The 20,870-nt window shown below is 45.3% G+C and overlaps 1 protein-coding gene across 1 annotated transcript in view; it reads right to left on the minus strand.

The window, feature by feature from the left end:
- DNAH1 (dynein axonemal heavy chain 1) overlaps positions 1-20,870 on the minus strand; it is an 88,792-nt gene that overhangs the window by 11,753 nt on the left and 56,169 nt on the right. Inside the window, 24 exon segments of the mRNA XM_051627875.1 lie at positions 559-755; positions 1,198-1,274; positions 1,390-1,576; positions 1,682-1,769; positions 2,248-2,378; positions 2,381-2,398; positions 2,698-2,811; positions 3,885-3,990; positions 5,005-5,024; positions 5,026-5,112; positions 5,115-5,186; positions 5,708-5,837; positions 6,303-6,466; positions 6,780-7,008; positions 7,010-7,032; positions 8,118-8,163; positions 10,081-10,140; positions 10,690-10,811; positions 11,181-11,345; positions 13,078-13,290; positions 14,192-14,445; positions 16,818-17,016; positions 17,923-18,078; positions 19,143-19,284. Of these exon segments, the coding sequence (XP_051483835.1) occupies positions 559-755; positions 1,198-1,274; positions 1,390-1,576; positions 1,682-1,769; positions 2,248-2,378; positions 2,381-2,398; positions 2,698-2,811; positions 3,885-3,990; positions 5,005-5,024; positions 5,026-5,112; positions 5,115-5,186; positions 5,708-5,837; positions 6,303-6,466; positions 6,780-7,008; positions 7,010-7,032; positions 8,118-8,163; positions 10,081-10,140; positions 10,690-10,811; positions 11,181-11,345; positions 13,078-13,290; positions 14,192-14,445; positions 16,818-17,016; positions 17,923-18,078; positions 19,143-19,284 (3,000 nt within the window).

The raw sequence follows: 20,870 nt of genomic DNA on the forward strand, positions 1-20,870 counted from the left end.
GTCAACCTCAGGTCACATATGGAAACATAAACAGTAGGACCTGGCTGTCAGGAGGGGAAATGGGCTATTGGTTCTTCCTTCCAAACCATAAAAGCAAGCAGGAGCCCTGGTAACAGGCACAAAATGCCTCTTTATGCCTGCAAGTCACTCCTCATCATTCAAGGCCACCAGTGTATTCATACAGAACAATCCAAGTGTGCAGTACAGAGGTCACTTTTCTTCAGGAGCAAAGCAAGTGTTTGTGAGCTGCTGTATCTTAGAGCAGGGGCATGAGCTCCAAGCAATCCAATTATTCCTTGTTATGCAGTTAATGCTGCGAGCTGAGCTGCAGTAACTGTCTGGGCATGTGCTGGCAGCTGGGCCAAGCACACAATGAAAGATGTCAGCTTAAATCGCCGTGACTGGCTCCTGGAGCTCAGTGAGGATAAGGACTTGATCACTTCTGGTTTTATGCCACTACTCTAAATAGTTCTCAGCCTTGAAGAGAAGACGCTCCAGACCAGAAGAAAAGCGTTTCCCGTCTGGAAGGAAGGAAGGAGAGCAGGTTTTGTCCTTTACCACTCATGCATTAGCTGGCTGAACTCTCCATAAAGCTGGCCCATTGTGATGGATTTGGGATTCAGCACGAAGCAGCTGACTGCTTTGTAATTCCCACCACTGGCTGCAGGCTGACCTTTCAGTGATGTCATTGCAGCTGCCAGGACTTCATAACTGTGCAAAAGCAGGAGAGCAAGGGAGCTAAAACTGCCACGGCTCTGTGACAGCAAAGTGACTTGCCCTCACAGCAACTGCATTCAAAAGGCAGTGAGAAAGGAGACATAAGGAAGGACAGCAACATAGTAAGGGGATGTCTGGTTGTACTCATGGAAATAAAGCACTCTGTGTGCAGGGGAGAGGAAGTCAGATCTCCCATGCAGGAGGCCTGAAGCATCTCAAGGTGTCAAAGTATGCCTCAGCCTTAGAAATCTGCAGCAGAGCTAATAGGCCTCAATCTAATCTCTCAGCTCGAAAGAGTGAGCTACTAATGTATTTCCCCATGGCTATAAATCAGTACTAAAAGGCAGCATCTTGGTCTCCTGACTACTGAGAAAAGCTGGGAATGCTGGAGCATGAGTTTTCTGTGAAGCTTAACCCTCTGCATCACTAGGTAGGTGATGGTTTGCTGGGGCTAGCACAGTGTCCCAGTGATACCTTCACCTTCCCAGAGACTGTTGGCATAAGGCTATGACAAACCACAGTGGTTTCATAGAGCTGGATGCACTTAGTCACAAAACCTGTAGAGGAAGATGATGCAGGGTGGGTCTAGGACCAGCTGGCTCTTTTCTAGCACAGAGCACTGGACTAAAAGCCCAGGCCCAGAGGGAGTTTGTGAAGAGCCTTTCTCCTCACCATCGACATCTTTCAGACCCTCTTTGATGCAGGATTTGCAAATGACTTCTTCCAGGATGCCATAATCAACAGGCTCTTTTCTGATCTCGGGAAATAAATCAGAGATAACACCACTGAAAAGCCGGAGGTTGCCCTGCAGGAATTTTGGTCCACTGGCATCCCTGATAGCCCACAGGCAGGTCAGCTCCTGCAAAGATTTAAGAACTCAGAACTTCAAAGATCCTGCCTCTCTTATGTGGCTACAGAAAAGGCCACATAAGTCTATGGCAGTGTGAAGTATAAGCACATTTACCTCATTCATAGTAGGATTCTCTCTTTTGAGGTTGCCAGCTGTTGAGATGACAGTCTTCACAGCTCTCAGCCCAAAGTCATAATGATCCCGGAAAAGGCACAGAGGAAACAATGTCAATAGACACAGAAGCATCACCTAAAAAAGAGTGAACCTATGCATGCACTCAGTTAGCAGGTGAGAAAAGAAAAACGAGAGAGTTATGCCTCCAGAACAACTGCTCCTTCATCCAAGTCTACTCTGTGGATCCTTCAAACAACTAACTAGTCCTCAGCTGTACAGACTATGGGTGAGGAAGGTGACAATAACTGGATGATCAAAAATCCTAGGTGGTGGGAGAAGTAGGCAGGGCTGCTTGGCTCAATGGTCCTGCCAAGGACCAATTCTAGCTAAGACTGAAGGTGAAAGCAAGACAAGAGGAGAAATGAGAGTTAGAAAGAAGGGAGGTAGATGATGACCTTTTGGTGATATGCTGTCACAAGACACCAAGAGAACCATCCACATACTTTGTGTCTAGGCTGAGAAAGCCTCACACTTGAAAAACATCCATGGACATTAAGGCATCTATCTGGCTGCTGAGCTGCTCTGACAATAGTCTGAATGTTGTGGTGATCTTCTTTGCAAGGACTTTGGCTTCATTAAACCCAAAAGAGTAGGGTGAGATCTCAGTAATCACAGAGTAATCAGGGGCCATCATAGAGTCACAGGACAGAAGAGAGCCTGAAACATCCAGTTCCAACATAAGATCAAAACACGGTTGTTTTCTTTTGCTTTTTCCAGCAAACTGAAAAGGCTGAGTATTTACCCCAGATTGTTTAGATGACACAGCATGAGTGTGTCTGGCACCTGTCAGACTGTCTGCAGAGTGCCGTTTGCTTACAGATGTGATACAAATCTCAAAATTATCCTAGAAACTTTACAAAAGCATCACGTTCTAATCCTTGCCATGGACACACTGGTGGTCTGGGCAGCATCCAGTACCTGTGTCACCCCTGTTCCATGCAGTCTGTCCTCCTTGCCTTCAGGTTCTTGGGCCGTTCAGTATGTCCCACACACCCTGGGTTCATTGTGATGAAGCCTGCACAGGATGGGACCAGTGGGATCTCTGTGCCTTCAAACACAAAGTGGTCCACCTAGAAAATAAAAAATACAATCATCCTCATAGAGCTGAGCCTGACCTGCAAATTAAATAATGTAGCAGAAGCTTCCAAGAGGAAAACAATGGCTTTCAGTAGTTAAATCATCAAGCACAGACACACACAGCTGCCCTCAACTGTAGTGACTCAATCTGGCCCCACTGCAGGAGTCCAGTATTACCAACAATGTTTCCCCCTGCTTAAGAAACTGTGCTCATGGAAGATTTACTAATAGGATATTTTTATTATTATTATTTTATTTTTTTGCTCTTGAACAGACTTCTATCCCTTCAGCTGTAAACAGACATCTTTCCACTTACTCTGCAGTAGAGTTTGGACCTGAATTAATTTGTGGTGGAGAAGGCAAAGAGAAAACTAAATCCTTTTTAAAGCTGTGTGGTTGTAATTTTAGATGGGGGATAAAGTAATGCAGAAGAATTTGAGGAGAGCAAATTTCTAATTCCAAGCCAAAGTCAAGGAGATTCAGGTCTTAACCCCTCTGAGTCTCCAGAGAACAAAGCAGAGGCTGGCTGCTAGGCTAGCTGACAGCTGAGACTCCATGTAGAGCCAAGGATTCACTTTCGTTGCAACTCTGTGTGTCCATGAGGATGCATTTTCCTGCACATATTGGATTTTGTGAATCCAATAAAACTTGGATAACACATTTAGACAAATGTGGTGCTGAGAAGCTGATGGCAGAACACTGTCTGCTTTTATTGCAGCTCCTGTTTGTATCAGCTGAGTGGATCTGTATTGGAGTGTCTCCTTCTCTAAAGCCTGCTGGCACTGCAGCTCAAGCTGAGACGTGAGACTGTGGGCAATGGTGGCAGCACAGACAAGGGTGAGGTTACAAAACCCACCCAGGATGCTGAATAGGCAATGGCCTGATATAATGCACCACAGCTTGGGCATTGCTCATGCCTCTTCAGGTTCAAGTATGTCTGTCTGAGTTGTCCCTGAGCAGTGAAGCTGGTCCTTTGTGAAGATGTATGCAAAGACAAGGACTTGCCTCGACTAGCTCAAGTGAAGAGTATTTTGTCTGTCTTTGCATCTGCATGTTCATTAAGTACCCTCTGCTCCTGTCCCTTCTGAATGGTTGTGATCTGCTGGGCCACCACAGCCAGCACCTCGATATCAATATGGTTGGACTGATCAGAGCCAGCCCATGCACCAGTGCTAGGCAAGGAAGGAGAGATGATGAAAGTCAGGAGCATCACACAGGAGCAAACCTGCAGCCAGAAGTTCTAGATCTAGAAATTATAAATCCTTCTACTGGGGAAACAGCTTAGTGACAAGAAGTGAACCTAAAAGGGCCCACAGCAGGTAGTGACACAGTGGAAGGGGCTGTAGCTCCTCATCCCAACTACACACCCCAGGCCATGTGATGAGTGAAGGAGAATGGTCCCTGCAAGATCATGGCAATGTGTGATCCTACAGCCTCAGACAAATTCTGCATGATACAGATTTAGGCTTGAGAGAGATGTCACACTGAATTCCTCTTTTGTACCTGAGCAATAAGCGTAGCAGATACAATTTAGACATGTCTTAAGACCATTTTTCAGAGCCTAGAAGACTACTATAAAGATGGAAGCACATATAAGAGGATGGTGCTCTTCCCACAAGGCATGGTTTGAGAAAGAAGTTAAATTACTTACAAAGAAAACATCTGAGAAAAGAGTATCAGCTTTTGCTAGAGTAACTAATTCAGATTCACCAGTGTGCAACAGACTAATTGGACCAGCTCTGTTTGAAATGTAGAGAAGAGAGAAGCTTCTCTGAGAGGCTCCCTCAGGGCTTAGAGCAGTGTCTCTTGGCTGGATACACTCAGCAGAATCTCTCCTAAAGATTAAGCAGCTTCTGGGCTGAATCTCAGCCCAAAGTGTATGATATTAAAACAACAGCCAGAGCTGCAAACATTTGCACCAGTGTCTAACAGTGGCTTGGTGCAAAGCATTTTAATTTTGCCTTAAATGAACAGAATCTTTTTATCCTTTTTTTTTTTTTTTTAATTGGCTCAACTGTCTCTGCCTTCTTGCAGCAATTTTATAACTTTGCACATTCTGGAACACAATAACCCCCTTATTAGGGTTTTGCTTGTCCTTCTGGGCTGATATGAAAAATACCCACCAACTTCCAGTGGCCAGCATCCCTACCCACTCTTGGATAATGACATAGAGCATTTCATTGTACCTGGCTAGTCCCTTGAATAGACTTTCCCATTGCCATAAAGTCAAGCTGGTTGGAGCTGTTGAACACAACAGTTTGGATTGTTAGTGTTCTCCCCAGGTCTTTTTTTTTTTTTCTGTTTTGCCTCTTCCTGCTGGTTCTGCAGGTGCCCCTCCAAATTTCAGGTGCAGAGCTCCTGTGAGATACTGATTTCAGTAGGGGAAACATATGATCTATCCAGCTGGACACAGGTAAGAATCCATCCTTTATTATTTTGCAGAACTGCTTAGATATGCAGTTACCTATGAGATATGGAGTTAGAGATGTGGCCTTGATTAGTACTCATAGGTGCCTGAATGGATAAATCCTTCTGCCACTGGCTACAAATTCACTCTCCAGGAAAAGGACAGTTATAAAAGGGTGTAACTATTATTGCTGCTGCTTCTACTGGTTTGTAGAAGAGCTCCTTAGCTATCAGGTGGGTATTCTTTATCTGAGTCAGAACACTACATTGAGAGTCAAGAGAGGAAAAGCCATGCATTTGAGCACTGATTACTAGGAATACAGTAGAACCAATGCCAGGTTGTTCCTAAGCCCTTGTCTCAGGTAGTTTTTTACTGTACAAATGGTTTCTATTTACATACATAAGAACAGCATGGTCAGATCCTTGGCTTAATCCCAAATGAGGCTTGTTAATCTGGAAAAAAATATATAAAAGAAGACACACAAAACAATCTCCTTACCTGTCAGTGAGAGGCATGATAACCAGATGGCTGCTGTTCCCCAGATGTTCATAGCCATAGATAAATTCAGCATTGACAGCTCTGAGGTTCAGGTCCCCTCTGGTCCAGTTGTGTCTAATGATGAGAGAACATGACATCAGAAAGAGGAACACTGGCTGGCAGACAGCACAGCAACTTGTAAGACTACAGCCTGCAGGCCTGGAGATCTCTCCAGAGAAGTAATTATAAGTAACCCAAGAGGGTAGACAGGAGTTCTCACAGGACCTGAAATTAGGTATTACATCAAGCATCACACTCCTTCTTGGGCAGGGGGCAGGGCCTTTCTCAGTGAGGCTGTGAAACACGGGTATGGCTTAGTCTGTATTGCCACAGTGGATGCCATCAACACTAGGTCTGCCTCAGTTGCCTTAGAACTGGCATCCTGAGCAGTCTGCACTCCCACTCCTCAAAGGGATATCAGAGGCAACTCAGGAATGCTGCTTACAGACTAACTCTTTTTTTCCTGGACATGGCTGATGGGTAAGGAGAATGAAGACTGGCAAGGGAGGCCAGGTGAGGTTCAACAGGTGTGGTTCCTACCTGAGCTGGGAGATCCACTCAAACTCATTCTTGCTTGTCACGTTCTCCTTGATCAGCTTGGCTGCAACATCCATGGCATGGACCTCAATCACAGGAAGAGCTGACAACACTGCTCACTGTATCTTAGACAACCTTCCATGGACCAGGACAATCAAATCACCCAGCTAGGTAAGGGAAAGAAAGTACTCTGAAACACATCTGTATCCCGAGGACCCAGGCTGTACTAACACAATGCAATCAAACTTAGGGCTTGCTAAGTCCAGGTCTGCGTCCTGGCAACTTCTGCCTCTTCTCTTGTCAGGGGTACAAATTACTGCTCAGAAAGCAAAAAACATTCAAGGCTGGCTCAGAGCTGGCTTTTGCCTACTCCATTTTCATGTTTGGTGAAAAGAAAGAGTTAGAGCCACCATGAGGCCCAGAGCTGAGGACACTGTATCTCCCAGGTATTAGGTGTAACTAAATGCACAGAACAGATACAAAGGATGCAGCATCATCACTGGTGACCTCTATAGCAAGCCTGGAATCAGGATACAAGACCTGCCAGTCTGATAAAACTCCTACCTCTGGATAAGCACAAAGTGAGCTTTCTATGTTGTCCCATACACTGGCCTCTATGGACTGGTCAACTTCCAGCAGCCAGACCTCAACGTTTTCAGTGGGAGAGATGGGAACAATCAGCTTCACCTCTTCTCCTTCAGCAGAGTACCTGCAGCTCCTCCTGGAACAGTAGCTAATGGAAGAAGTACAACAGGAGATGTGAATGGAGAATCTCTTTTCTACCCCTGCCTTCCTGCCACCAGGGGACAGCCAGGCTGAAGTGGTGAATGCTCATTAAAAATCGGGTGCCCAGTTTGGTTTGACAACCAAGTGATAAAGTGCACAACGTGTGCAAAATGGCCTCTTCAAAACATGGAGGATGATTGTATGAGAAGAAGAGATTCACATTCTTGGTTTGAGTGAAGCAAATCAAATTACAGGTAGGATGAACATTTCTCTTTGCCCATCTAGGAATCAAACCCTTGATTCCTGTTCAATTCTGTTGATTTAAATCATTTTCCCTCAGGTCACAGTGCCTGCTTTTAAGGGTAACATTTTAACAGCTTCTCCAATGCCCTAGCATATCACTGCAAGTCTCCTTATTTATTTCAAAGGCTTTGCACCAGGTTTGCAGTTCAATTTCCTTTCTATTTTCCCAAACTAATGACTAGGAGATTGGTTTTAGTGTCTGAGTATTGTGGTGGCATAAGCTGTGACTAGCTATGAGTCTGAAGTCTATTAGGAATAATAAAGGGGAAAAATAGCTGGGTTAACCCTGGGCCCTAAGTAAAGATGAAGCCACAAACCTAATTCAGTTCAGGTTTGTTCACTTCTTGCCCCTCCTGAGGCTGTCAGCAAGAGCAGAACTGCATTCTAACCAAGTGACTGCAAGTAGACAGTTAAGTTTGAGCTATTTCTCTTGGCCTCCATGATGGGATGGACAGACATCTCCAGAGGGAGTGTCCTCTCCTCCTAAGATAGGTATCTCAGTGAATTTCTGTGAGCTGCCCTTTGCAGATGCCTATTTTCCCCTCATTGTCTAAAAGGCAACTGAGGGTGCCCAGTTCATAGGCAGAGATCTGGCTTTGAAATGTCTGAAGTGAGGTTGCTTGGATGCCACTCAAGGGCAGGCAGCACCTTGCAATCCCTCCATCCAGTTACAGCCTCCCAGGAGACACATTGCCACAGAGCAGTATGAACACTCCTCCACATCTCAACACCCCCAAGAGCCCATGACACCAGCCTTCCCAAGTGGGCCATGCCACTAGCTTTGCCTACCTGAGCAACGTCCTCCGAGCATTTATGGAGGTGAGGTTGTACAGCATTTTCCCAATCAACAGGGTCAGCAAAAAGGACACAAGAGAAAAAGGAGGCTTATTTCACCGAATACTTCAAAATAATTTAGTCAAAAAGATAAGCTTATTATACTCTAGTTTTAAGCAGCAAAGAGAATAACCAAGGCAATGCACCTAATCATTACTACAAAGAGTTAGCTACAGTGATTAAGAAAGATACATCACCAAGTGCTCTGATCATGTGTTACCATCATCCAGATCCACAGTGGCTGGGAAGCCCTGGTTGCAGCCAGGATTTGGAAATGATAAGATTAGCGATATTAGTAATAGTCTCACGGTGAAGGCATCCTCTTCTGTCCGTGGAAGTCAGTCAGTGTTCACATTGGTCTTTGTATCCAGGCATGTGGATAATGTGCTCTCCCAAAGGGACTGTTGTGGTAAACAGGTCAATTTAGTCTCACAGGATCTACAGCACAAAATTCTATACCATCTAGTTACCCTCACAAATAACACTCAGTCGCAGGGACATATTCCCATTTTTCTTGCCCAGGTTTCATGATTAAAATGGTATTATCTTCCCCTGTAGCTATTACTTCAGCTGGTTCAGGAGGGTTGTTTGGGCTTTGGACCCATATTTTAGCTCCATTCTTAAAACTGGTGGATCCAAACCCTTTATCTCCACAAACAGTGGTGACTTGAGGTGGATTTCCTTTTTTCCCCCAATTGTTTTTAAAACAATTGTGCTATTCTGCCACGGGTGCGAATAACCAAATTTTATTCACCATTGTTTAACAGGATTACTTTAATTTCTCCTTGATAATCTGCATCAATCACTCCTCCCATGACATGAATACTCTTCAGGGCTAGGCTTGAGTGAGCAGTTATCAAACCAAAGTGTCCTGGAGGAATCTGAATTCCTATCCCTGTGTTGATAACTCTCATCTCTCTTTGATTTATTCTTACCAATTCTAACACAGAGAGATCCAGTCCAGCAGCCTCTGGAGTGACTTGGTAGGGGGCCATCAAACCCAGAACAACTTCCCAGTAACTCAAAGTCTCACTCACTGCTAAAGGTTGTATCTGCAAATTGGGTGTAGTCATGTGCACCAAGGGGGTCCCCATTTCCCCGATGGGCCTATTGTTAAGAACATGAAGTACATCTGTGTCAGAGGCTCCAATTGGCATGCGACCTATTTACAGAACTCCACTTCTCCTTTTTGCATGGGCCATAAATCCAAAGCCTTTGAACAGCCTCTTTTGCTAGCTCAAAGGCAGCTTGCTGTTCACTTCCCCACTCAAACTCACATTTTTTCCTTGTTACTTCACATAACAGGGTTAAGATTTGTCCTAAATGCAGAACATCTTGTCTCCAAAAGCCAAACAGTCTGATAAATCTCTGTGCTTCATTTTTATTTTGTGGTACTGTGAAATCCAAACTTTTCTGTTGGGCTTTGGGTAATATTTCCCAGTGCCCACAATGCGACTTAATTCCTAAAAATATCACCATCTGGGACAGTCCTTGAATTTTAGTAGGATTAATTGCCCAGCCTTTCTGTTTTATATGATCCACAACCAAATCAAGTATTTATTGCACCTCCTCCTCATTGCTCCCCTGACTCATGTTATCTATATAGTTAATTATTTGCATATGAGGATGCAGGTTTATCTCATCCAGGTGCTCAGTCACTGTTTGATGGCAAGTGGTTGGACTATGCAACCGTCCCTGCAGCCATCTGGTAAAAGTATACTGTCACCCCTGCCATGTAAAGGCAAACTGATCCCAATATCCCTCTGCAATCAGGATAGTAAAAAAGGCATTAGGCAAATCGATTACAGCACACCAAGTTCCTGGATGTCTCTGAACCTTTTTTATTTAAGTAGCAGTATCTGGTATGGTCAACATAAAAGGTGGGCCTATTGTTCAGGCCCCAGTACTTCACTCAGCAGTAGGGTCTTCTGTCTGAGACAGTATCTCCAACAGCTCATCGTCTGAAAGGAATTGGAACCTAGAAACACAGAGCAAGGCATGAGGGGAGGCTCTTTACTGCAGCATCATGGGCCAAGTCCTGGCAAGAAGAGGAACAAGCCTATTGCTAGAGACACTGGTTTTGCCTGCTCACTGATCTCTTTGTATTTGTGCAGGAGAGCAACAGACACAGTCCAACCATCTGCCCTTCTGTAGAGACTCACTTCATCTGCAGAAGTCAGATATTCCCCTGCAAACTGAGTATCAAAGAACAGAAGCATTCCTTCAGGAACAGGGGATGGAGTTACATGGAAGTCTTCATTTTACCCCATCCTTTCTAGACAAATCAAGAGGCACAGATATGCAACCATGCTGCCAGTCTGCCCTTAACTCACTACATGTGTGTCTGCCTGTTTTCTCCCCATCAGGTGGCAGCATTGAAAGGCACAGCCTTGCTTATGTTTGCAGTCCCATGACAATATCCTAAGCTTAGATTGTTTGGCTCTTTCTTGGCAGAGTGAACTGCAGTGAGACTCTCATATTTTCTGAACAAGGGATTGTGATCCAGCCCACTGAAATTTGGGGTTACCTGGGAGAATCACCTCTCTTGCTCTCCAGATATTCACTCAGCCCTTTCTGCACCAGTTCCTGCAGCTTGTTACATTTCTGCAGGTTTTCTAGTAGTGTAGGATCTGGGCACAAAGAAATGACCTATAGACAGAATGGAGAACAGAAGAAGCATCAGTATTCTGAGCACGTGGGAGATAAGGCAGTGGAGATAACTGGGTTGCCCAGTGATATTACTGATGGGATTTAAATGAGTCATTCACAGGAGGGCTTCACAGGGGTCTGGAGAAGTGTGAGCTCTGTGGACAAGGAGGGGAAACAGCACTTACTGATGTGATGAGCACATTTCTGGGTTCCCCTAACCACCAGCACTTGTAATATGGAATACAAGTGGTGATGAGCTCTGGGCAGTGGAGACTGGAGAACAGAAGAGCATAGAGCACTGCTACCAGGACACAGAAACAGCTCCAAGGAGTCTGGGATACCTGCACTAGCTTTCATAAAGACACACACCTTAGGGTTTTCATTAGCATTCTTCATGATGTTCCTCCAGTCCTCATCCATGGCCTGGTAGTGCTGGCTTTCCAATGGAAGCTCACTTTTGATGTTCTCTAACCTAAAGATGGGCTCCAAGTAGAGCCAAGAGTGCTGGCATTTCAGCCATTCCTCTAGGACATCCTAGTGGGAAGGAAGAAGAGAGTCTCAGGACACCATGCTGTGAACCTGTACAACAAAGCCATTCACAAACTGTGCACCAGAATGGGTTTAAAAAAAGAAAAGAAAACAAAATTAGAAAAAAAAGGTGGTGCTCAATTTAAACCTTCCACAATTCTAAAATCTTCCTGCAGTGTCAGGAGCCAGAATTTCCTTGTCACATAATTAACAGTTTCCTAGCAATCCCCTTTGCTAACTGTAGTTGGCATCAGAATCAACACCCACTAGTTTAATGGGAGTAGTTTAGCTCTGTGTGGAAGCCAATGCTAAACCTCAAAGGGACTTTGGGGAGCAAGGTCGAATTTCTGTGGCTACTGTTTCTTTATTTTACACAAGGTAGCAACACAGTGTCAGCACGCAGTAAGATGGTGATTTTATTTAGTGCAAAGAGCTTTTGGGGGGAAGAATGACAAATATGGCAGACTGCAATTCTGTCATATCCTCTCTCCTGCCTGATGTACCTCAGCCCCAGCCCTGCCTACAGAACAATCCATGAAAACATTTTTGAACAACACTCTGAAGTAACCAAATGAATGTAAAGCTAAACATTTCAGTTAGACACCAGACAGAAAACCCCGTCTGTCAGGCATTCAAAGGAGCAAGAGAACTAGGTTGGAAGAATATTCCTCTGCCATTTTCAGGCACGGGAGGCTGGAAGGTATGGGGAACCTGCCCAACATTCCAAAGAAGCTCTAGTGTTTGACTCCCTTTCTTAACTGCCTTAGTCACAATGGTGCTATTTACCCTGTGCTTCCCTGAGCATAGCAACTGGTGAGGTTTTCCAGTAATACAGACAATGGTGCTTGCCATATTCCATCAGCTAACCCTGATAAGCCCCTTTCCAGAGCAGATTGATGGGCCTTTAGTGACAGAAATGAACACAATCAAAAGGAGGGGTAGGAAAGGCAGGGTAAAAACAAGGACAACATCACAGCCAAAACTACAGAGTAAATACCTGAATTTCCCCATGTCACCTTAGCCTCAGGGCTTAGAGTAACATTTCTATATCCTCATGAGACAAAGCCAACACTCTGACGGCGCACGGCCCAAGCACACCCAGATGGTAAGCACCAAGAAACAGAAAAAGGTAATAAAGAATAACACATAACAATGCTGCCATGTATCAAACACCAGCATTTACACAGAGTTCTCCAGCCAAATACTTGTATTGGAATCTTTATCCTGCAGAAAAGTGATATTCTGCTGGCTGAGTGCTGCTGGATGCTAAGCATTCAGCCTCTGGTCTGATGAAGAAGTGTTGGCATGGTCTGCCAGATCCTGCTCTGAAGAGCAGTCTTCCATGTGCTTTCCTACACTGAAATGTAAATGATTAGCATGGATTTCACAGGGCCTGTAAGAATCTGTAAGGTCCACTCAGTGTAATGGGGTTAGAGATGCCTGTAGGACTATTCAAAGCAACAGAAGAGTCTTGGCCCTACCAAAAAGTGTTGCAATAAGCAGTAAAAGAGCTGAAATGTCATCACTGCTGTTTGTAGAATATAAGGCTCTGAGTTTATCCCCTTTTCTAGTAGAGTCAGAGGGCTTTGACAGGCAATCTTCCTCCCTTGAGATTGATATTGTCTTGACAGCTGCCGTCTTGGTTCCCTAGCAGCAACTGCACAGTGTCCATGTTCAAGCACGGCAGCACAGCACAGCCGCCTGCCTTCACACCTGTGTGGGTAAGAACTACCACTACCTGTGTTAACTTCAGCTTATTTTCCCATGTGTTCATCCTTTCCTCAAAATGGTTCTTGAACGGTGAGAGGGACAAGCTCTGAACCATGACAGTCTGATCATTGAGGAGCTGAGAAGCTTCATCAGTGTTTTCCAGAATAAAGGTACCCGTGTCTTTGTAAGGTGTCACAGTAAATGAAACCGAGTTCCATTCACTCTCCATCTTGTCGAGTGCCTGCAACAGAGGGACAAGCAACTTAGTTTTCAGATACACTCTGTGCATTGATTATCCCAGCTTCCACAAATCACTTAATATCCCTCTCTAGCAAGTGACAGATTTTTGCTCCTGGATTCCACTGGAAACTGCAGCTGTGTATTTAATGCACGACACACAGCAACAGCACATTTCCTCTACATTGCCCACGGACTCAACACCTCAACACTGTCCTGAAAGGAAAACCTTGGGGGGAGAAAAGGGCAATTAAATTTTCAGGCCCATTTATGCTACTAGATGCACAGAGCCTGCGAGTAAAGTGCCTATTAATTATTATGGTTAATGATGGCTTTGTGAAAAGGGTAGCTATCCATTCGCTCTTGCCTGAGATTTCAAAGAACAAAAGCTGCCAAAGCATAATGATTTTCAATCAAGACCACCTCAGGTCACATCTGAACTGGTGAACTGAAGCTGAAAGACTATCTAACCCATGAATCTCCAAAGCCAGCAAGTCTTCCCTGCACTTGTTTCCTGTGTTAAAGGATTTGCCACCTCCGGATCCAGTCACAGCTAATCTCCCCAACATAACATTTGAATAGCAGAGTGCAGACAATCCATTTATTTTAACTTAAACTCACTAACTCCACAGTGAGGTGTGAGACTGAACCAGTGGATCAGCAAAACAACCAGGCAGCATTGGTATGCTACAGCTGTAAATTCTACACAAGAGAAAATTATTTCTAGTGTGTGAATTCAGCTGCATGGACATTACTCCTGGCTCTGAGGGCAACAGCCTATTTACTTGTGCTGCAGAACATGTCCAGTGCCCTGGGACAACAAGAACATAGCCCAAGGCAATGACTGCCTGCTCAACAGAAACATATCTGAGAAGCAAAGACACAGCAAGTCCCTCTCTCCTCACATTCTCAATGGGATATTCCTTGCCAGCTGTCTCAGCTACTTGGGTAATGGTCTCAATATGGTCCAGCAGGTTCATGTCCAAGCAGTAACCAAGTGTCAGACTGGGTTCTAGCTTGATATCGATGTTAGTATCTTTTGACAGCATCTCCCAGTGCCGGCTTCTCATGTCAGGGTTGAGCAGCCCCTTAATTAAGGGGATGTAGCCTTTGAATTCTTCAATCTTGTCTTGAAACTCCACTGCCACACCCAGGCAGGCTTTCAGGGAGAGAAACAAGAACATCAGTAACAACAGTGTGTCAGGGGGGTGCTTTAAGGAACTTCTTAGAAGTATCTAAAGCCTGATGTGCTTGCAGACACATGGTGTGGGGCAGGGAAATAGCAGGAGAGAGCACTGGAAAATGCAGGATTAAGTAATGAGGACACAAAAGCCCTCTCCACATGGCTACTAACAAAGGATTCAAGCCCAACACCAGAAGCAGACCTGCCTACTACCCAAAAGTCTTACAGGGAAGTCCGTGCTAAGCAGAAGTGTGCTTAGCCTAGAGCTCACCAGAAGGCAAGAAGCAAACAAATTTAATTTCTTAATATGGGCCAAAGCATGATGAAGCCCCATCTGCCAACAGATATTTTAGAAGATCCAGATTGGGCTGTGAGTTATCTCACACCTCAGCTCAGGCCATCCTAAATAGAAGATGGACACTATATATAGGAGCTAGAAGTAGGCTAGGATCATAACCAGCTACAGAAACAGAAAGCATGCAGGAGAGGCCCTGCCAGCCTGTGGCCACATTAGAGCCAAGGGGACTTCTATGTCGTAGGAAGGACAGAGCCAAGGAAAGGGCTTTGCCTTCTGAGGGTGTCCTTGGAAGCCCAGGTCTCTGCACTGTTCATATTCTGCCCTTTTTTTGTCTAGTGCTATTGCGAGTAAAGCAATGGACAGGCAAAGAACATGGGACTTGCTTCCCTTCCAAAATCTGGCTGCAGCATGTGCCTCCTTTTGTTGCACCCTGCGTGGTTGCACCGCACCCTCACAGCAAGGATGTGACCTCCTCACACTCTCTGCTGGGTGGCTGGAAAGACAAGGCAGACTCAAGGACAAAGCATGTATTTTGCCAGGTGCCAGGGAATATTGTAATAAGTATGAGCAGGTTTTCTTAGTATTTCTGTTTACCATAATGATTCATAGTTACTCATGCATCCACTCATCACCTCCTCCATTGGAGCTGATTCATGGCATTGTTTAACAGGGAGTTCAAGTTAAAAAGGATGAATCAAAAATCTCCCACTGAAAAATATATTTCAATCTTAGCCATCTGGCAGGACATTTTAGAATTACCTCTAAAGAATGACCAATGCATCTCTGAGAATCATGGAATGGGAAGTTAAGTTACAACTGAAGCCTCAATTCCAGCTTTACTAGAAGTCATGATTAAAAGACCTTCACATGAATTGCAAGGGCTGGATGTGATCATCTAAATTGCATACACATTCAAGCAGGAAGGAAAAGCATTATTGTATTCCACAGATCATCTCCAGATTTCGCAATTTCATTTTACTAATAACAAAATCAAGACCTCTTCTGGCTTTCCATTAAAGTCATTGGCTGTCCTGGCTTCAGCTGGAATAAACTTAATTTTCCTCCTAGAGGCTGATCAAGTGCCGTGTTTTGGATTTAGGATGAGAGTAATGCTGATAACATGCCGATGCTTTAGTTGTTGCTAAGGAGTGTTTATACTAAGTCAAAGACTCTTCAGGTTCTCATACTGCCCTGCCAGCAGAGGCTGGGGGTCACCAGAAGCTGGGAAGGGACACAGCAAGGACAGCTGACCCAAAGGAGCCAAAGGGCTATTCCATAGCTTGTGACATGCTCAGTACATAGACTAGAGGGAGCTGGCCAGGTGACACTGCAGCTCAGGGCCTGGCTTGGCAGCTTGGCAAGCAATTGCATTGTGCATCACTTGCTTTGTATATTCCCTTATTATTATAATTATTATTACTTTACCATCCTTTTCTGTCCTATTAAACTGTCCGTATCTCAACCCATGAGTTTTACTATTTCTTTTTTCCTCTCTCTATTCTCTCCCCTACCCCACCAGGGGGAGAGTAAGCGAGTGGCTTTGTGGTGCTTAATTGCCATGTGGGGTTAACCCACAACATTGCCAATAGAAAAAATTAGATTGGCCAAGAAAACAGCACCCACAAGACCCAGATTCAAAGTTCTTTTGATGTCTGAATTGCATGAGGGCTTATACACAACATGTCTAGCCACTGAGTTTTAAAATAATTCTCTATGGCTATTCTGGATTATTTTACTTTACAGAAATGAGTAAATATTAACTGCAACATAAAAGGGTAGCTTTTATCTCAGTACTGTCTTGGAAATTAGGTATGAAAGGGATTTGCAGCCAAAGTGGTACTTCAAGCAGCAAACTAGCACCTAGATGTGAATCATCATAGTTCCATGAAAAAAAAGGAAAATAACCATGCTAGCATGTTCTCAGCTGGCTCTAATACACACAACACATCCCTATGACATCCAGACAATCCTTGTTTAGAACACTGTGTGACACACCTCACATCAAAATCCTGATATGCAGCAACCTCCTTTCCCCAGCCCGCATATCTACCTGGGGAATCCTTGAACTGCTTCACACATCTCTGCATTGTCTCAAACGAGTCATTGACATTCTTTTCGAGCTGCTCAGTCTCAACTTCCACGAGAGGACCATTCATCCAGCTCTCATTCCACTGCATCCAGTCTGACACTGTAGTCCAGAGATCATAGTATGGCTGGAATTCCTCAACCATCCTGGATAGCTTACTGTACTTTGGAAAGAGAGAAACAGCAAGCATAAGCAACAAGTGTATTCTCCTCTGGACAACAGCTTGCACATCAAAAGGTCAAAAAAGGCACAATTATTTTTTGACACTCAAGCAAGCAATGAGGAAACATGTACTTCAAGAGTAGTATCAGACTACCTTCTCCTGAAACCACAGTGGAGATTCCAAGGGAGAGAAACTATCTGAGCTGGGCTTTACACATACAGGCCAAAATGCAGCCAGTGGAGCACTGGTGGAACACTCTCTCCACTTGCCTCTACAAACACGCTGCTGCAGAATGAGATTTGATGGGCAGTCCACACACAGTCAGTGAAAGCCCAGGCTGCGTGTCCTTTTAAAACTTGGCTCCTTACAGTGAAGGAGAGCTACCCACGGACTGAGTGGTAGGAAAGGAACACAGGAACTCCACTTCTGCAGCCAGTCTAGCCTGGATCTGGATGACAACAATTAATTGGCAGCTGAACAGCTGGAGGCAAATGTTTGCAACTATATGAGCTGTTGCCTCTAGAGAACATGCCACACTCAAAGCCCAGCCAAGCTGCCCGCACATCACTGTGCAACCAACCCTCACTCATGCCTGCATATAACTGCAGTCATAGCCTTACAGGAATTGAGGCATCTTAACTGCTGCTTCAAGACCTTCCTGATCCAATTCCTCCTCATTAATGTCACCCCGATATGTGGGGGCACCTAACATCTCTCACAGAAGTGGTAATATCAGGCCCATGAACAGCCTTCCACACTGGCCTGGGATCAGTTCTTCTGCAGCACAGTGGAGGGACAGAGCAGTGTGGTCACTCTATGTAACTAACTATTCATCAGATAAGCCAAAAGAACATGAAGCATTCTGAGGAACCAACCACCTGGAAGGCACAAGGACCTGACACTTACATCAGCAATTTGCATCCCAAAGATTCTTTCCCTGTTGTTGTAGAGAGCTGCCAAATCCTGAAGCTCCTTCTGCTCCTTACTGATCCACCTTACTCTTTTAGCCAACTCATGAGCTTGGTTAACGTCCACCTGGACAGAAAGTCCACCTACAGTCAGCTGGAAAAGAAAAGGCATGCATGAGGTGTGGCTCGGTAGCCAAGTGCTGCCTCTGGAGATCTCAGCTTGCTGGTGTGCTCTTTGTTGCATTCAAAGGCAAGATTTTTATCCTTGCAATTTCACCTCCCCTAATCCAATTCCACTTCTTTAGACCACAATCAAAGTGGTGAGGAGAAGCAATAATCACTGGTCAGGTGTTTGAAAGTGCAAATGTAATGACCAGCTGCCTTTCATCTTTGTGACAATAGTTAATCCCTGAGGAGCAGGAGCAATGAGTCTTTGCCCAAATTTCTTGCTACTGAATTTATACTGGCATTAGTTAGGGAATCAGTGAAGTGAAAACAATAGCTCTACTAGGTCACTCAGTCTGTTTCCAAGAATTGTTTCACAGCACATTCCCAGAGCTTCTCTTAATAACTTTTCTGTTTTGTTGGCTTAGTTTTGGTTGGTTGATTGGTTTGGGCCTTTTGTTTTTAAATCCACTGTTGGGGTGTTCTCACTTTGGGAAGCTATTTCCAAGACAATCTAGGTTACCAATCACAGCCTTTCCAATATGGCTCCCCCCCCCCCCCGCCCCGTATTTAAGAGTTTCTGGTGAAAAACAAAATTCTAAGTATTTCAGCAGAAACTAGAGGTATCTGGGCTCCAAAACTCTGCTATTGTTTCAGAGTCTTTCACAGGAGATGAGTTCCATGAATGCTCTGCTTTTTCCCCCTTGATGGCAGCACATCATGGATGATGCTCTGCAGAGAACTGAGTACACAAGAAAGAAAAAGGAGGCACACGTTTTGCCTGAGCACCAAGAATTGGGATATATATATATCTCAGTGAACATGTTTCCAGTGAAAAAATCAGTATTTCTGCAGAGTATTGTCTTCCACACGAAAGTGAAACTCTTAATCAAAAGCCCAACTTCCAATAAGAAACCAGGGGGGAGTTTGATAATTTTTGATCCAACAACACATTGACCTAAAACCTCATCTGACTCAAATCTCATCTGAAAGTTTCCTGGCTGACCACAAGAGCTTCAAGGTCACTTCTCTGGACAGTCAGGGCCTTAATACCTCCATGTCTTCCAGTTTGTCTTGAAAGCCATTCTGATCTATGATGTGGGCTTTGCAAAATTTGTCTTCATCCTCCTCGTGCTGGAGCTGAATGGACTGGGTTTGCAGACTTATTTTCACTGGCCAATAACTTGCAGCCCACCTGCACTCACATGACATAACAAAATAAACAAAAAGAAAAAAGGAGCAGAGAGAGAAGCTTTTTGAGCATATGTTTGAAATGCTGAAAATAACAGAATGAGAGAGCTAACTCCCACCAAACAAGGAAGCTTTACAACAACAGAAACATGTGTGGTTTCAACAAAACATTTTTTCCAGCTTGTCTTGTTGATATGCAGTCCTTGTGACTAGGCTATTCAACTGGAGAGGGCTGGGGAGAAGTGGAGGACCTTTTTAAAAGGAACAAATCCCGTATGCTGAAAAGCTAGGAGACAGCAAAATAACAGTTGGCATCCAGAGGGAATGTCTGTCTTTGAATGTATTCAGAAGGAGCTGAAAAAAAATGGGGTCAGAGTCTTGGCTCGTGGCTTTTCAGGGCTACTGAAAAAGCCAGTCTCCTGTTGAGGAGGGCAGTGAGGGGCCAGGGTCTCTGCCGGCTTGGCGGGCTTGGCGGTAGCGGGGGAGGGTCCCCACAGGTGGCTCCGGTAAGAAGCTGAGGAGCTTTCCCAGCTCCAAAACAAGCTCTCCAAAAGAGCCATTAGAGACAATAGCTGCGCCTCTGTGATTAACATACGAAAAAAACTGAGATAAGAGCTGAGCAGGGCAAGCAGTTAGGAAGCGCTGGGCTGGAGAGGCAGAGGGTGCCTGTGGTAGGTGAGGAAGAAGGGGAAGAAGGTGCCCAAGCACAAGTTTCCCTGCAACCCAGGATGAGATGGCAGCTGTCCCCCCGCACTCATGGAGGAACGTGGTGGAACATTCCCTGAAGGCGCCAGGAGGGGTGAATGTCGATTTGCTGCCAATGGACTTGGATGGGGCAGCTGTGGAAGAGCCCCGCGGGTGGGACTGATCCCCAAGCAGCCCGTGCCTGCGGCAGCTCGCGCTGGAGGAGCCGGCTCCTGAGGGAAGGGCGCCCGAAGGAGCTTCCTGGAGGACTGACTCTCTCCCATGGGACGGACCCCGTGGGGAAGCAGGGGAGGATGCAAGGAAGCCTTCTTCCCGAAGAGGAAGGAGCAGCACGAACCTGTGAACTGACTCTACAGCCCCTCCCCATCCTCCCGGAGGGAAGGAGGGAGGGAAACCGGGAGCGAAGTGTTTTGGGCGGGAAGAAGGGAGGGGTGAGAGTAGCGTATGTAAGCCCTGCTCTGTGTCCTGTGTACACCGGCTTAGTGTGAAGTTGTTTTTCTCCAGGGTGAGTCTGTTTTGCATGTGACCTTACTCGGTGAAGAGCCGTCCTTGTCCTTTGTCTCGGGGGGAGCCCGTGGTGAGGGGGGAGCCGAGTGAGCGGCCACGGGGCTGGTTCTGTCTTGTGGTGTCCGGCCCAGAGCAGGACGGTAACCCAGACACAGGGAAAACCCGGAGAGCACCCTGCAGATACAGGAAAGGCTGCACCATGGTTCATGTTCCTTCCTAATCCTAAGAAAACCCAGGGAGTGCTCCTAACTTGGAAACGTTCATTCAGTTTCAGAGACAGACTAAACTGTGCACTTTTGAAACCTTTCAAGTGTCTCAAAAAAACCACAACAAACAACCCAAAAGAGCTTAAATATGTTAATCAGGTTCCTAGCTGCC

The sequence above is a fragment of the Apus apus genome, chromosome 9, assembly GCF_020740795.1.
Source record: "Apus apus isolate bApuApu2 chromosome 9, bApuApu2.pri.cur, whole genome shotgun sequence".
NCBI lineage: Eukaryota > Metazoa > Chordata > Aves > Apodiformes > Apodidae > Apus > Apus apus.